General features: G+C 40.6%; 2 protein-coding genes across 6 annotated transcripts in view; both read right to left on the minus strand.

Annotated features, from left to right (window-relative positions):
• LOC125276120 (E3 ubiquitin-protein ligase TRIM39-like) overlaps positions 1-16,299 on the minus strand; it is a 38,242-nt gene that overhangs the window by 16,543 nt on the left and 5,400 nt on the right. The window contains exons 1-6 of one of the 4 annotated variants that reach the window (XM_048203597.1): positions 8,839-9,146; positions 8,234-8,351; positions 1,646-1,738; positions 878-1,431; positions 660-755; positions 92-325 (exon numbers count right to left, since the gene is read on the minus strand). In XM_048203597.1, the coding sequence (XP_048059554.1) occupies positions 92-325; positions 660-755; positions 878-1,431; positions 1,646-1,718 (957 nt within the window). In that variant the 5' untranslated portion in view covers positions 1,719-1,738; positions 8,234-8,351; positions 8,839-9,146. Of the gene's footprint in view, positions 1-91; positions 326-659; positions 756-877; positions 1,432-1,645; positions 1,739-4,793; positions 5,037-8,233; positions 8,352-8,838; positions 9,147-16,299 lie in introns of those variants that run through there. The other 3 variants (XM_048203596.1, XM_048203598.1, XM_048203599.1) reach the window with 3 other exon arrangements.
• On the minus strand, positions 11,670-15,094 carry LOC125276129 (E3 ubiquitin-protein ligase TRIM39-like). 2 transcript variants are annotated; one of them, XM_048203613.1, is made up of 6 exons: positions 14,511-15,094; positions 14,302-14,397; positions 13,325-13,558; positions 13,095-13,233; positions 12,392-12,418; positions 11,670-12,240 (listed from the first exon to the last, which is right to left on the minus strand). In XM_048203613.1, the coding sequence occupies exons 1-6, from the start codon at positions 15,060-15,062 to the stop codon at positions 11,699-11,701; spliced, it is 1,590 nt and encodes a 529-aa protein (XP_048059570.1). In that variant the 5' UTR covers positions 15,063-15,094; the 3' UTR covers positions 11,670-11,698. The 2 variants fall into 2 exon arrangements, with proteins under 2 accessions (XP_048059570.1, XP_048059569.1); XM_048203612.1 differs by having other exon boundaries at positions 12,392-12,427.

The raw sequence follows: 16,299 nt of genomic DNA on the forward strand, positions 1-16,299 counted from the left end.
GTATAAACTACTAATAGAAGACTTGAATAAACTTATTTTTTATATGGTATCATATACTGCATTATCATTGATCAGAGAGATGTTGACTGACCTGTAGGAGGTGGAGGTGATCTTCAGTGTGTGAGAGCTGCTCCAGCTCAGTGTTTCTCATCTTTAGCTCAGTGATCTCCTGCTCCAGCTCTTCAATGAGCTCTTCCTCCTGTTTCTCTGCTGCTTTCTGCTGCTCCTCCATCATCTCCAGCAGTTCAGTCTGACATCTCTCAATGGAGCAGATGAGATCAGTGAAGAGCTCGACATGGGCTGCTTTCTCCCCCTCTGTGTTTCTCTGCTCAACCAGGACAATCAACACGTTATTAGTGGTGTTTGATAAGACAAGAATCAGTGTTACTATTGATCATACTCAGTTTTCATAATCCCTCAACTCAAGTATTAATCTTCATCATTCTTCATTACTACATAATTTTCATAAAACTTCAAAATGCACAATATTCCTCTGGTCTTTTCTCTTTTGTAATGTCTCTCAGTCATCTCTCTACAGTCTTTCTTCGAATCTCCCTCTTGCTCTCTCTCTCCTCCCTCATCATGAGTGGACACGCCCCCTACTGCTGATTGGCTATAAATTGTGCTGTAGTGCTCGGTTCATTCCACTTTAAACTCACTTTTCTGACTTCTGCTGAGTGTTTGACGTCTTGAATCTTCTTGATTCTGTCCTGGATCATCTGCTGCACGTCCTTCTGTGTCTTCATCAGTTGAGTCTATAGACACAGAACAACACAATATATTTTCATAACTGATTTTTTTTATTTATTTTTATTAAAGAGCATGTGATTCCTCATGATAAGAGCCCTTTAAAATCAGTTTTGTCAGTAACTTCTACCTTCTTCTCTTCACTCTCCTCTTCTACAGGAACAGTGTTGTGGTTCTTGTGATCTCCGTCAGTGCAGGACAGACACACACATGTCTGATCATCTCTACAGAATAGCTCCAGAGGTCTCTCATGTTTCTGACAAATATAGTCCTCCAGATTCCTCACAGGATTGATCAGTTTGTGTTTCTTTAAACCTGCCACTTTCAAATGAGGCTCCAGGTGAGTTTCACAGTAAGAGCTCTGACACACCAGACACGACTTCAGGGCTTTCAGCTTTCTTTCCTCACAGACGTCACACAGAACTTCAGGTTTTTTCTCAGGACTTTTCTTTTTATATTGATCTACAAGCTCTAGGAGTGTGGTATTAATCTTGAGATCAGGTCTGATCTTGAATGTTTCTTTACAATATGGACAGTTGCAGGTCTGGCTGTTGTCCCAGCACTTATCCAGACAGGTCTTGCAGAAGTTGTGTCCACATGGAGTGGTGACTGGATCAGTGAACATGTTCAGACATAGAGAGCACTGAAGCTCCTCAGTCAGTGGACCACTGGAGGATGACATATCTGGAGAGAGAAAATGTAGAGCAACTTTAAGGGAAATCAAATATGATTTCTCAAATATATAAGAGATCATGTACAAGCTGGTTATTACTGCAAAATGAACCCAGAAGAGCTGATCAGTATCCTAATGTGAAGTAGTACTGTACATATATCACCATATGAAAATAGTTAAAGTCATTCATGCACTAATTCATTATTTTCTGGGTTATTGACTTACATGGAGGACAATCGTCAATACTCCGTCTCCTGGATTTTCTTGCTTTTGTTGATGTTGGTAAAGATTCTGCCATTGTTCTTTCACTCTTCAAGCCTTTTCAAGAAATAAAAAAAGATGTATTTTACAATATAAATTATGACCAACAGACTGATTTAAGTCCATTTGCTCCTTGTAATACTGTTTTTGTTTCACACACAGTATTTGGTCACTCAGGTTTAAATGAAATCTTGACTCAAAAGACAGATTTGGTGTTACTTCATATTCTCTCATAACCATTTAATAAATATTTATATTAAAGTGTTAAAATCTCATTGATAGTGAGTGAAACACAATCTCTCCTCATACAGTGAATGACTCAAACTCACTGAACAATCTGAACTTTGACCTGCTGTTTAGATCAGAAACAAGTACAAAGTAGGTCATATACTTACCTATGAATAACTATATATCTCCACAAAATCAATATAAATATTGTGTGACCAAGTGTAGTGTCACAGACCCGCCAGGCTCCAACATCACCCAATCACAGCGCACTCCCTCACCAGAGTTCTGAACACACACGCCTGTCATCAATCAGCACCCCAATCACCACGGACACAAAAGGCTCACACTCACCTCAGTCAGTGTCTGGTCTCGTTTGCATATGGACTCCTTCTATGCTTACTAGTGATAGGAAGTTCGGTTCTTTTCCGCGAACCGGTTCTTTCGGACAGTTCGATTCAATAAACCGGTTGAAAAAAACAGTTCACCGGTTCTTTTACACTCCGACGTAATGACGTCATCTGCGATGACGTCGTCTATCGCGGGCCGGGATGAAAAAACTTAAAGGTGCCCTAGAACTTTTCTTTAAAATATGTAATATAAGTCTAAGGTGTCCCCTGAATGTGTCTGTGAAGTTTCAGCTCAAAATCCCCGATAGATTTTTTTTAAATTCATTTTTTTAACTGCCTATTTTGGGGCATAATTAGAAATGAGCCGATTCAGGGTGTGTGGCCCTTTAAATCTCCTGCTCCCTGCCCCCGGAGCTCGCACTTGCCTTAAACAACATAAAAAAAGTTCAAACAGCTAATAAAACCCTCAAAATGGATCTTCACAAAGTGTTCGTCATGCAGCATGTCTAATCGCGTAAGTACAGTGTTTATTTGGATGTTTACATTGATTCTGAATGAGTTTGATAGTGCTCCGTGGCTAACGGCTAATGCTACACTGTTGGAGAGATTTATAAAGAATGAAGTTGTGTTTATGCATTATACAGACAGCAAGTGTTTAAAAATGAAAATAGCGACGGCTCTCGTCTCCGTGAATACAGTAAGAAACGATGGTAACTTTAACCACATTTAACAGTACATTAGCAACATGCTAACGAAACATTTAGAAAGACAATTTACAAATATCACTAAAAATATCATGATATCATGGATCATGTCAGTTATTATTGCTCCATCTGCTATTTTTCGCTGTTGTCCTTGCTTGCTTACCTAGTCTGTTCATTCAGCTGTGCACAGATCCAGATGTTAATACTGGCTGCCCTTGTGTAATGCCTCGATCATGGGCTGGCATATGCAAATATTGGGGGCGTACACCCCGACTGTTACGTAACAGTCAGTGTTATGTTGAGATTCGCCTGTTCTTCGGAGGTCTTTTAAACAAATGAGATTTATATAAGGAGGAAACAATGGAGTTTGAGACTCACTCTATGACTTTTCCATGTACTGAACTCTTGTTATTCAACTATGCCGAGGTAAATTCAATTTTTGAATCTAGGACACCTTTAACACATTCAAATATATAAAGTCAGTAATCATAACATCAGTCAACTAAAACATTATAATCTGAAGCGTTTCTTACAATTTAGTTTTGCATCTAAAGCATCCAAACACATGACATATACAGGCAGTGATGTGCAAACAAAGTTTTACAGTTATAAAGTGAATAAATTAGTCTTCATCAGAGCAGAAACCATGATCCTCTTACATTACGATTTATTTGTAATGAAATAAACTTACGTTTCGCCAGATTGGCCCCTCATTCGAGTCCTCTCATAGCATCAGTTGTTTAGTTAGCCGGTGCTCTGACAGTCATTACTGTTCGGTAGCTTCAGATCGCACGCTGAATCACGCATGCGCAGTATGATCAGCTCATCGGTCCTCAAATCGGACACATCCGAAACAAGCGGTTGTGTAATGATCCGAAAACCGTTGCAACCGGTTCTACTCGAGAACAAGATTGAGATGAGGACCGCGAGAGCGATTTAAAAGCAGTCGCTTGTTTGCTCTCGCTGTAGTTTGATTACGTCATTTTTTATCTTTATATCACCTTGTTTAAAAATTAAATAAGATGTCCATGGATTATTTATGAAACAAATAAATGTTTCCAATCTTTAAAAAAAATTAACTTGAAAGCACAACTGCACAACTTTCACTATATTTCTTTTTAAATAACATTAATATATAAAAATAAATTTGTAGAACTATTTCTGAACATTAGTTTGATCTGTGTACAAAATATTATGTTCATGTTGGCATGTAGTTTATTATGTACAGTATTACAGTATTTTATGCTACTAATCTGCTATGGTGTATTTGGAAAAGCACAATAAACTTTTTGTATTTTGAATTAAGTCATAAACATATTTCCAGTATGTTTTATATTATCACACTGTCCGTATGCGCAGTATCATCAGCTCACCAGTTCTCAAATCGGACATGTCTGAAAGAAGCGGTTCTCGGTTGTGTACTGATGATCCGAAAACCGTTGCAACCGGTTCTTGACTCGAGAACGAGAATGGTGACAGGCCGTGTACATTCGTTCGTGTACGCCGTGCATGCGCACTCATATCAGCTGCTCGTGCCCATCATCATCAGTTTTCTCTTCACAGTAGGTTAAGTCAGTGTACTGTTGGATTAACTGAATAACTCCAGGATGTTGGTTTATTTCGAGAGGTAGTGTCAGGCACATCAAAAAGTGAGTAACTTTAGTAATTTGTGGATTCGTGTTTGCTAACTGGAGATGCGAACTGTTTGGAACGATTCAGACCGATGTGGTGAACTGGTTCGACCGGTTCACTGAAAAGAACCGGTTAAAAAGAACGATTCGTTCGCGAACTGGACATCACTAATGCTTACCTCAAGGACTCTTGTATACTCACCGTCTCTACTCCAGTGTGTTCTCTGTCTCCTCCTGTGTTCCCGTCTCTGTGTGAGTCTCCAAGCATCGTTTCTCTTCTCTGCCACACTCTCCAGTTCGCTACCAGCCAAGATCTTCACTCCTGCAACACAAAGGATAGTATTATTATCCCATTATCTTCCATCTAAGCTTATATTAGCCAATTACTCACCTGCTTCACTGTTTCACTCTGCTGTCAGTTCAGTAAACATCACCTACCTGTATTCCGTTGTCTCTGTCCCTACTGTTTGTAACAGAAGACCGGACCAACACTTAGAACGACAGCATGAATTCTCCGGATCCATTTCAGGAGCTCGTAGATGTTCTACACAGAGCACTCACCTCCAATCCACCGACATCTCCACCAGCGATCACCTTCCGTCAACACCGCCGTCACTCTTTCACCACCTGTTTACGCCAGTCCCATGGCCAAACCAGCACCCTTCTCTGGCTCGGTGGAGGACTGAAACGGCTTCCTCCTGCAATGTTCGCTGGTCCTGGAGATGCAACCACACTTGAACCCGAATGACCACGCTAAGGTAGCGTTCATTATTTCACAGTTGAACGGCAGAGCGCTTCAATGGGCTGAAACTATTTGGTCGCAAAATAGTCCAGTTGCCCAGTCTCTCACCAGTTTTGTTACCCACTTCAAGGAAGTATTCGGTAGACCAGCCAGGGGTTTCATCTATTGGTGAGGAATTATACCACTTGAAACAAGGTACCATGACTGTTAAAGAATATGCCCTTAAGTTTAGGACTCTTGCTACTACTAGTGGATGGAACGAGCAGTCGCTGTTAACCACCTAAGGTCAGGGTCTGGATCCATGAGTGCGGTTGCATCTTGCTGTATACGAGGATACCATCTGGCTAGAACGATTTATCCAACTATCCATTCGATTAGCCACTCGTATGCAGTTGTGTCTAGAAGAACACCAGGACCAGTCGCTACTTACATCGTCCTTCTGTCGGCCAGAATCCATCAGCCCTCCAGAACCAGCCAACAAGCCCATGCAGCTGAAAAATAGCCGGTTGACATATGCTGAGCAGCAGAGGTGACTGACCCGGGGATTGTGTTTATATTGTGGTGCTCCTGGGCATGTAATCTCAGCATGCCCCAGGTTCTGAAATGCCTGAGGGAATTCCATCTGTTCCTCAAGGCCGAAAAATGCTCATTCCATCAACCCTCAGTGCAGTTCCTTGGCTACAATATCAGCAGCAGTGGCATCCAACTGGACGAGGGGAAGGTAGAAGCCATAAAGAACTGGCCTATTCCATCCACCATCAAAGAACTCCAAAGATTCCTAGGATTTGCAAACTTTTACCGAAGGTTTATCCAGAACTACAGCTCCATCGCAAATCCACTTACCAACCTCCTCTGCAACAAGCCCAAGTCTCTGTCCTGGTCACCAGCGGCCACTGATGCCTTTAACACCTTAAAGGAAGCATTCACCAGTGCACCGCTCCTCGTTCACCCCAACCCAGAGAAGCCCTTCATCATTGTAGTGGATGCATCAACCACAGGAGTAGGAGCGGTGCTATCGCAGCAGCCGGGGAATCCAGCCAAACCCCATCCATGTGCCTTCTTCTCTTGCAAACTTAGCCCAGCGGAGAGGAATTATGACATTGGCAACAGGGAGCTTCTGGCCATCAAGCTGGCACTTGAAGAGTGGAGGAGGGCCAAGCACCCCTTCTTAGTACTTACTGATCATAAAAACTTAGAGTACCTAAGAGATGCCAAAAGACTGAACTCACAACAAGCGTGTTGGGCGTTATTCTTCACACGTTTCCACTTCAGTATCTCCTATCGTCCAAGTCCCAAGAATGTTGAGGTAGATGCCTTATCCCATCTGTACACTCCATAAGAAAGCACTGAAGAACCCGAATCAATCCTGCCTGAGAATAGTATTGTGAGTCCCATCAGATGGTCTGAATCCACCATTCCCTCCTCCAATGCCTCCACCAACACTCCGCCAGGCTGCCCTCCAGGTTTGCAATACATCAACAGGACTCGGCGTACTCCACTCATCCATTTCCACACATCACTGCGGGCACTGCCCACCCTGGAGTCAATGAAACCCTCTCGCTGCTGAAGGAGCACTTCTGGTAGCCAAACATGGCAAGGGATGTGAGAAGGTATGTGCAAGGATGTCAGGAATGCGCCATCTTCCTTCCGGCAAACTCCATCCTTTGCCCATTCCCAACAGACCATGGTCACACCTAGGAGTAGATTTTATCATGGATCTACCTGCCTCCGACAACTGTACCTGTATCCTGGTGGTTATCGACAGATTTTCTAAGTCCTGCTGACTGATACCCTTAAGAGGTCTGCCCACTGCAATGGAGAATGCTGAACTTCAACCACATCTTCAATTCCTGAGAACATTGTATTGGATCGTGGACCACAGTTCATTTCCAGAGTATGGAAGGCATTCTTCTCTCCTGTGTGTGACCGTAAGCCTCTCCTCTGGATACCATCTGCAGTCGAATGGGCAGACGGAGAGGAAGATCCAGGAGATCGGCCGATTCCTCCATACCTTCTGCCATGGCCACCAGGACTTTTGGAACCAGTTTCTGGGTTGGGCCGAGTATGCACAGAACTCCCTGCGCCAACCTACTGGACTCACTCCCTTCCTCTGCGTACTCGGTTACCAACCCCCACTCTTCCCCTGGTCAGGGGAACCGTTGGATGTACCAGCTGTCGACTACTGGTTCCGAGAGAACAAAAGGGTTTGGGACGCAGCCCACCATCAGCTACAACGAGCTTTGCGCACATGCAGGATGACAGCCGACCTGAGACGTTCCAACACTCCAGTCTACCAACCAGGACAGAAGGTCTTGCTGTCAACCCGGGACATCAGGCTGTGTCTGCCCTGCAAAAAGCTCAGTCCCAGATTCATTGGCCAATTCACCATCTTGAAGCAGATCAACCCGGTCACCTATCAGCTTAAGTTACCCTCACAATACCGTATTCATCTCACCTTCCATGTCTCACTTCTTAAACCTCACCACCCTTCCGTTTCTGTCTCCACAGAGCCTGGCGCAGCAGCTGAACCCCCCCTTCCTCTAATCCTGGAAGATGGAGCCGCTTATCAGGTCAATCAGCCCAACCTGCTCGACACTTTTCACACCTCTCATTCAGATCGACCTGCCCCACATGGAAGAGGACGACCACCACGACGTCGGGGTCCTTGGCACTCAGGAGCGGGCCGTGGACGGGGGGTGAGGTTGGGGGGTGTGCTGTCACAGACCTGCCAGGCTCCACTATCACCGAATCACAGCGCACTCCCTCACCAGAGTTCTGAACACACACACCTGTCATCAATCAGCACCCCAATCACCACAGACACAAAAGGCTCACACTCGCCTCAGTCAGCGTTTGCATATGGGCTCCTATGCTTACCTCAAGGACTCTTGTATACTCACAGTCTCTACTCCAGTGTGTTCCCTGTCTCCTCCTGTGTTCCCGTCTCCGTGTCAGTCTCCAAGCATCGTCTCTTCTCTGCCACACTCTCCGGTTCGCTACCAGCCAAGATCTTCACTCCTGCAACACAAAGGACAGTATTATCACCCTATTATCTTCCATCTAAGCTTATATTTGCCAGTTACTCACCTGCTTCACTGTTTCACTATGCTGCCAGTTCAATAAACATCGCCTACCTGTATTCTGTTGTCTCCGTCCCTTCTGTTTGTAACATGTAGTTTGTGTGGCTAAGTATAGTTTTAATCTTGTTTACTATAAATATGATTTTCAGCAGCAGTATAACAGGTTTGCCAAGTATGTCTGCAGCTCATTTTACTTCCTGTTTGTAATGTGACAAAATGACAAAAACAATCAATCAAGTGACATACTTTTAATACAATTCTTATACCATTTCAGTGCAGTAAACAACTAAAGTAGTTGAGTATTTGACGTGCTTAAACCTGATTCAGTTCAACTCATTCCAGTTCAACATAAACTCTACTAAACCAGATCACTTCCATTAGAAACCTGTTCAGCTCAATCTCTCTTCTATCATTTCTATCATTACCTGTGAGTATCAGATGTGTCCACAAGACTCTTTGAACGGCTCAAATATTCTGTTGTTTAAAGAGGTCGATCGTTTCAGGCGTCCATATTGTTGGTGATCAAGTTACTTTCACTTTCTCTGAATCTCTCTGAACTCCAGTGATGTCAGAGCTCCTCCTGTATTTACACATTTACATTTGTCTCTGTATTCAGTGTGTTGAGTTCATGTGTGTCTGTTTGTATTGGGCCTGATGTTTCTATCAGATTAATATCAGTGTTTGTATATATAGCCTATACAAGTAGACCAAAGAAGAAATATTTGTATTAATTCTAAATGTTTTTTGTGATCCACAGAAGAAAGTCACTCGGGTTCAGAACGACATGATGAGGAAATGATGACAGAATGCTGCTCTTCCTTTAAAACATCTTCAGTCTTTTCAAACATAATTGAGGTTGAATCCCTGTGTTTGTCAGAATGATTCCTCTGTGGATCTGTTGGGAGAAAATAGTTTGACACACTTGAACTGTTAGTATGTAGAAGCTCAAACTAATGTAAAGAAAAGGATGTCAGAGGGACAGATCAAAACAGAAAGCACAACCATGACGGATACTCACCATGACAGAACAGACAGTTCCAGTGACGAGGAGTTTAACTTGTGGGTTCAACACAGAGAACAGGAACAGATCTGGATCCACCTGTAGCAGAATTCCACCCTAGAAGAGATAAGAAAGAAACAGGAAACCTGAAAAGGAACCTGACATTGAAGAAATCATTGACGAATCTGTAAATCCACCGGATCTGGAGGAGCACCCAGAGGAGTCTGATGAAGAGGTGCTGGGAGAAAAAATGTGACTTGGCATCAGAACCTATGAGGAAAACTTCTGGCAGAAACAGGTGATCTAGGAATCACGCATGACACCCTGGGTGAGCCACACTTCAACCAGTGAACTGGAGTGTTTGTGGTGGAAACACTGATGTGGAGACCTGCTGTGTACGAGCCCAGCTGAGCATCCATCACTGAATCTGTGTCCTTCATACTGAGGAAGAGTAGAAGAGTTGAAACAGTAATATTTGTGTTCAGTGAGTTATAAACTGTTCAGGGTATTGTAAGGCTACAGTCGCAATAATGCTATACAGCAGAATTATAGTTTGTCAGTTTAAGGTATAGTTAGAAGGCTGGATGAAACATTAAGAGATTAATGCAGTGCTGAAGAGACATTTAAAATGTGTCAATACATTGTGGAGGTGTATGTGGTTGTGTTCACTTGTCACTACAGGATGATCTGGAGGTCCACCAGTGAGACAAAAGACAAGACACTCTCAACACACATCAAGACTGAAAGTTAGATGATGGTAGTGATGTCACTTTTGCACAGAAGTAGAAGATAATAATTGTATAGTTAAGCTGTGAGAAAGCATGTACATTACACTGTTATTAGAACTTGTGTTTTAAATATTTACCCAGAGATAGTAAAAAATGTTTTGTAAATTAAAAAAAAAAAAAAAAAAAAATGGGGGGAGGGTGTAATGACCTCAAAGGATTCCCAGGAGAAAAAGACATAATATTAAGTGAAGTTCACAAAGTAATTTCGGGAGGAGTGAATCCATTTAATCTTTCAATTAGTGAAATTCAAACATAATCTCAAGAGGAGTGAACCCTAATCTTTCAATTACGACCGGAGTATATAAGCAGCTACTCACCCTGCTCTGGCATCAGTTAATTTCGTACTCCTCTTCCAGGCACCATAGTCTCTATGGGTTATATCCAAGCTTGAGTTAAAGCTGCTTTCTTGAGCCCCTCCAGCAGGCCAAATATGCCTAACCTTATTATCTTAAAGATTTTTTGAGGAAACAAACTTGTGAAATGTATTAAAATATAGTTGAAATTGAAGTAGTATGTTTATAGTAAATTTGTATTCCCAACATGCTTATTTGAAGTGCATTAAAAATACATTGAATTACATTTTAATATATTTCTAAAAAGTGATCATTTTAAATGGACAAACATAAAATCAGTCTGCTGTGATTAAACCAATTGCTGAAGAAAGTGAGTGATCTTCATTCAAAACTCACTAACAGGATGCAAGTGCAGCTGCAATAGGATTTCTATGCTGTTGCCAAGGTGTTTAGAATGTTTTTAAGGCCGTTGCTATGTGGTTGCTGGGTGATAAAAATCTACCCTACCACTGGACAACAAACACTGCAGAAAGAGTTAAGACACTCACAACAAAAGCAAAGGTAGACAAATCCTGAATAGTATAATCATATCAAGAGTGAAAATGTGTACAAAAGTAAATTTACACTGGTAAAATAATGTAAATTAATTTTGTGCAAAAAAAAAAAAAAAAAGACAAACATATTATCACAGATAAAAACAGGGTAAAAGTGTGTGTTTGTGTAACATTTTATGCAAATAACTTGCATACCATGGGTTATTCCTAGTGTTCATGAACTTCAGACATTATATTCAAAGTATTTTTTGGTTTAATTTTGTATAATTCATACATAAAATTAAAGACTACCACAATTCTTGATGCCAGGCCTGGATTTTGTCCAAATTTGCTGAATAGACTGGATCGCTTCATGATGAACAGATTCAACTTTTCTTCAAGTATAAACACTAATCAGCAAACATAAGCTCAACCATTTGTTTTGACACTGGGAGAAAAAAATGGCATGAAATTATGAAACAAATACTTATGGGGAAAAAATCATTTAATGAACAAGCATTATATTTTTACATTTAAAATATGTAATTATAGCTTATAGATTTTAAAAATGAAAAACAAAAAATTAAGAAATAGCAGCACAAACATAATGTTTTCAGATTTAATTATTAAGATCATTACTTTCATCTCATATTTCATATTGGGGTGTAAATTCATTTATTGTATTTGACAGGTGTGATGATCAGTGGAGTTGAGTTTTTACCTCCATCATTATTACACGGGTTAAAAAATGGATAGAGTTTGTCAGTGAAAGACTGACCAGTGAAAGAGTAGATATGAGAGCTGGACTCCACATCATAAAAGGAGACCAGACCCTCCTCATAATCCACAAACACACCGACCCGCTGCGGCTTCAGACACAGAGAGACAGAGGGACCAGCACAGGCTTTATATTCATTCTCATTCCTCAGCTGCACAGTCCAGAATCCATTACTGGGTCTCGCTGTGATTTTTCCCTTCCTGTCAATGGATTCTCTGACCACTCCTAATTCCCATTTAGTCTTTCCCTTCACTTGCACCTCAAAATAAAATCTCCCTGAGGAGAATCCCTCCTTTCCCAGGACATCTGCATATTTATCAAATCTCTCTGGTTTGTCTGGGAGTTTCTGTCTAATGTCTCCACATCTCACTTGTTTTCCATCATCAGACAGGATGAGATATGGATTAGCTGTATCAGGATCCAGAGTCACATCCACTGAGGAAACAGAGAATATGAATCGCAAATTAATAGAGACATTTTGTGATGATGTTTTTAATATTTAATCAGTGTTTAATCATCCTGTAGGTCAGTAATGAAGCTGTGAGTATATGAATGTAATCTAGTGTAGTTCAGACACACACTGTACCTTCATACTGCTGCATCCTCTTCAGATCTGTAGAGACTAATGACAATAAAACATCATCAGATCTTTGACATGTTTATATGTGGAATTATAGACAAGAGCTCTTAATATTTCTCCTTTTTACAAACAGATATAACTTTGCAAATGTTTGCTAAAATGTTTTATGCAGGTTATTTTTGTGTCTAATGTTATTCATCTCAGTTTTGGAGTGGATTCGTGTTGTGGTTATTCAACAAATACAAATCTATAAACATTAAACTTGAATAAACTTCAAATTAAAGTCCAGCACTGCAAAACTGTTTGAGCAACAGGTCTGAAATTCTCCTCTGAAGAAGAACAAATGTGAATCTTAAACTATTCATGTCTTTCTTTAGCCAAACTGCATTTTATCTAAAACATATTCATTAAACTTAGGTGGTGTAGCCGAAAAGACCAACAGAAAATTACAGAAAATTAATGTTTCTTTCTGTAGTTTCTCATCTAAATGTGTTTGCAGATGAACTAAAGTCTCATGGTTGTAATTTCAGGAATGAAGCTTCTAGTACAAGTATTTTCTTGAAATTAGAGCTGAAAATGAGCTGCTCTCTTCAAGAAGAACTGTGAGCTGATGATAATGAGACACAAACACATGATCACAAACTTCTCTTATTTCAGCTTGATCGACTCATTCTTCATCACTATCAGTGTTGTGTGTATATTATCATACCAGTTAGTGTGAGTTTCTCCTGTAGAGTGTCCTGCAGTTGAGTCAGAGCTCTCCTCAGAGTCTCCAGACTCTCATCAGTCTTCACACTGATCTCAGACCAGTTCCTGGTGTTTCTAGAGCTGCACAGGGATGAGTAAATCTACAGCAGGAGAGAGGAGAAATCCTTCATCATGGGGAGTGTTATGGTGTCATATACTGCATTATCATTGATCAGAGAGATGTTGACTGACCTGTAGGAGGTGGAGGTGATCTTCAGTGTGTGAGAGCTGCTCCAGCTCAGTGTTTCTCATCTTTAGCTCAGTGATCTCCTGCTCCAGCTCTTCAATGAGCTCTTCCTCCTGTTTCTCTGCTGCTTTCTGCTGCTCCTCCATCATCTCCAGCATTTCAGTCTGACATCTCTCAATGGAGCGGATGAGATCAGTGAAGAGCTCGACACGGGCTGCTTTCTCCTCCTCTGTGTTTCTCTGCTCAACCAGGACAATCAACACATTATTAGTGGTGTTTGATCAGACAAGAAACAGTGTCATTATTGCTCATACTTCAGTGTTTTTCAAAATCCCTCAACTGAAGTATTAAACTTCATCCTGCACCATTTGCACTGAATGATTCAAATCATGTGTCTTGTTGAAGAGAGGTGTGCTATTGCCTTACCAAGTGATCAAGTAATCACAGCCTTGTTGATATTCAGATCAACGGTGTGGCTGTGAGTGTAATATTACTTTTATTCAACAATTCAATAATTTAATAAAGAAGTTAATATAAAGTAACTGACATTTTAGACAAATTATTGTCAGTTACTGCTGAAAAGAGGTTCAAATAACTCTTTTGGTGAATGAATCAACAAATTATTTGAGAGAATAAATCAAAATCCATGACTCATTCATAAAGACTATCACTTGTCGCCCACACCAATTACTGGTGTAAAAATGTAACCTGCACTGCTGATTGGCTATAAAGTGTGCTGTGGAACTCGATTCGTTCCACTTTAAATAGTGTTTGAACCTGGGCTTTGACTCAAGCTCCATAATGATAGAAGTATATGAGAGAAATAAAGGGAAGAAATGGGCAGACGGAGGGATGCTGCAGAATTGTTGCTGGGATGGCGCAATGACTTCTGCTTATATACATTCGCAATGATGACTGACAGGACTGGCTCCTCCTGAATCTATCTTTAGAACTTCACATAATTACATTATTTTAAACTCACTTTTCTGACTTCTGCTGAGTGTTTGACATCTTGAATCTTCTTGATTCTGTCCTGGATCATCTGCTGCACGTCTTTCTGTGTCTTCATCAGTTGAGTCTATAGACACAGAACAACACAATATATTTTCATAACTGATTCATTTATATGAAAGAGCATGTGATTCCTCATGATAAGAGCCCTTTAAAATCAGTTTTGTCAGTAACTTCTACCTTCTTCTCCTCAATCTCCTCTTCTATAGGAACAGTGTTGTGGTTCTTGTGGTCTTTCACAGCACACATCGGACACACACATGTCTGATCATCTCTACAGAACAGCTCCAGAGGTCTCTCATGTTTCTGACATATATAGTCCTCCAGATTCCTCACAGGATTGATCAGTTTGTGTTTCTTTAAACCTGCCACTCTCAAATGAGGCTCCAGGTGAGTTTCACAGTAAGAGCTCTGACACACCAGACACGACTTCAGGGCTTTCAGCTTTCTTTCCTCACAGAAGTCACACAGAATTTCACGTTTTTTCTCAGGACTTTTCTTTTTATAGTGATCTACGAGCTCTCTGAGTGTGGTATTAATCTTGAGATCAGGTCTGATCTTGAATGTTTCTTTACAATATGGACAGTTGCAGGTCCGGCTGTTGTCCCAGCACTTATTCAGACAGGTCTTGCAGAAGTTGTGTCCACATGGAGTGGTGACTGGATCAGTGAACACGTCCAGACATATTGAGCACTGAAGCTCCTCCGTCAGTGGACCGCTGGAGGATGACATCACTGGACAGAGAAAATGTAGAGCAACTTTGAAGAAATAAAACATGAATTCTCAAATATATAAGAGATCATGTACAAGCTGATCATTACTGCAAAATGAATTGAGACAAGCTGATCAGTACCCTAATGTGAAGTAGTGCTGAATTTTTTAAATATCACCATATGAGAATAGTTAGTCATTCATGCAATAATTCATTATTTTCTGGGTTATTGACTTAAGAGAATCAACACTCCGTCTCGTGGTTTTTCTTGCTTTTGTTGATGTTGGTGAAGATTCTGCCATTGTTCTTTTACTCTTCAAGGGTTTTCAAGAAATTAAAAAAAAACAAAAAACATTGTATTTCTCAATGTAAATTATGACCAATAGACTGATCTATGTCCATTTGCTCCTTGTAATACTGTATTTGTTTTACACACTATTTGGTCACTCAGGCTTAAATGAAATCTTGCTTCAAAAGTTAGATTTGAGGTTATTACAAATTCTCTAATGATCATTTAATAAATATTTATATTCAAGTTATCATTGATAGTGAGAGAAACACAATCACTCCTCATACAGTGAATGACTCAAACTCACTGAACAATCTGAACTTTGACCTGCTGTTTAGATCAGAAACAAGTAATGTGATTTTCAGCTGCAGTTTAGCAGGTTTGTGTTCAGTCTGTCTGCAGCTCATTTTACTTCCTGTTTCTTTAGTCTTTATATAATGTAACAAAATGACAGAAACACCAAACTTTGCTTTACAAGCAATCAAATGACACTTTTAATACAATTCTGATATCATTTCAGTGCAGTAAACAACTAAAGTAGTTGAGTATTTGACATGCTTAATCCTAATTCAGTTCAACTGATTCCAGTTCAACATAAACTCTACTAAACCAGATCATTTCCATTAGAAACCTGTGCAGCTCAATCTCTCTTATATTTCTATCATTATCTGTGAGGATCAGGGGCCGTATTCACAAAACATCTTAAGGCTAAAAGTAGCTCCTAACTTGCCGATTTAGGAGAAACTCTTAAAAATAATGGGCGTGTCAGTCCTAATTTTAGGACTCCTAAATTTTTGCTCTAAGAGTATTTCACAAAGCATTTTAGCGCTAAAACTAGCTCCTAAATCTGTGAAACGTTAGGAGTAGTCAAGAGGACTTCTAAGTCACTACCCCGCTAGAAATTTTACGTTCCCAGAACATTCTCAGGACGTCCCCACTGGTGTTGAGTAACGTTCCCATTATGTTCA

The sequence above is a fragment of the Megalobrama amblycephala genome, linkage group LG9, assembly GCF_018812025.1.
Source record: "Megalobrama amblycephala isolate DHTTF-2021 linkage group LG9, ASM1881202v1, whole genome shotgun sequence".
Classification (NCBI taxonomy): Eukaryota; Metazoa; Chordata; class Actinopteri; order Cypriniformes; family Xenocyprididae; genus Megalobrama; species Megalobrama amblycephala.

What these genes read in the sequence shown, in the direction of transcription:
- LOC125276129 (XM_048203612.1), bottom strand. Translation starts at nt 15,062, where the DNA reads ATGTCATCCTCCAGCGGTCCACTGACGGAGGAGCTTCAGTGCTCAATA. An exon ending in ACTCAGCAGAAGTCAGAAAA is followed by an intron (nt 13,559 to 14,301) that starts GTGAGTTTAAAA and finishes CTGGTTGAGCAG; the next exon opens with AGAAACACAGAGGAGGAGAA. An exon ending in ATCACCTCCACCTCCTACAG is followed by an intron (nt 13,234 to 13,324) that starts GTCAGTCAACAT and finishes CTCCTGCTGTAG; the next exon opens with ATTTACTCATCCCTGTGCAG.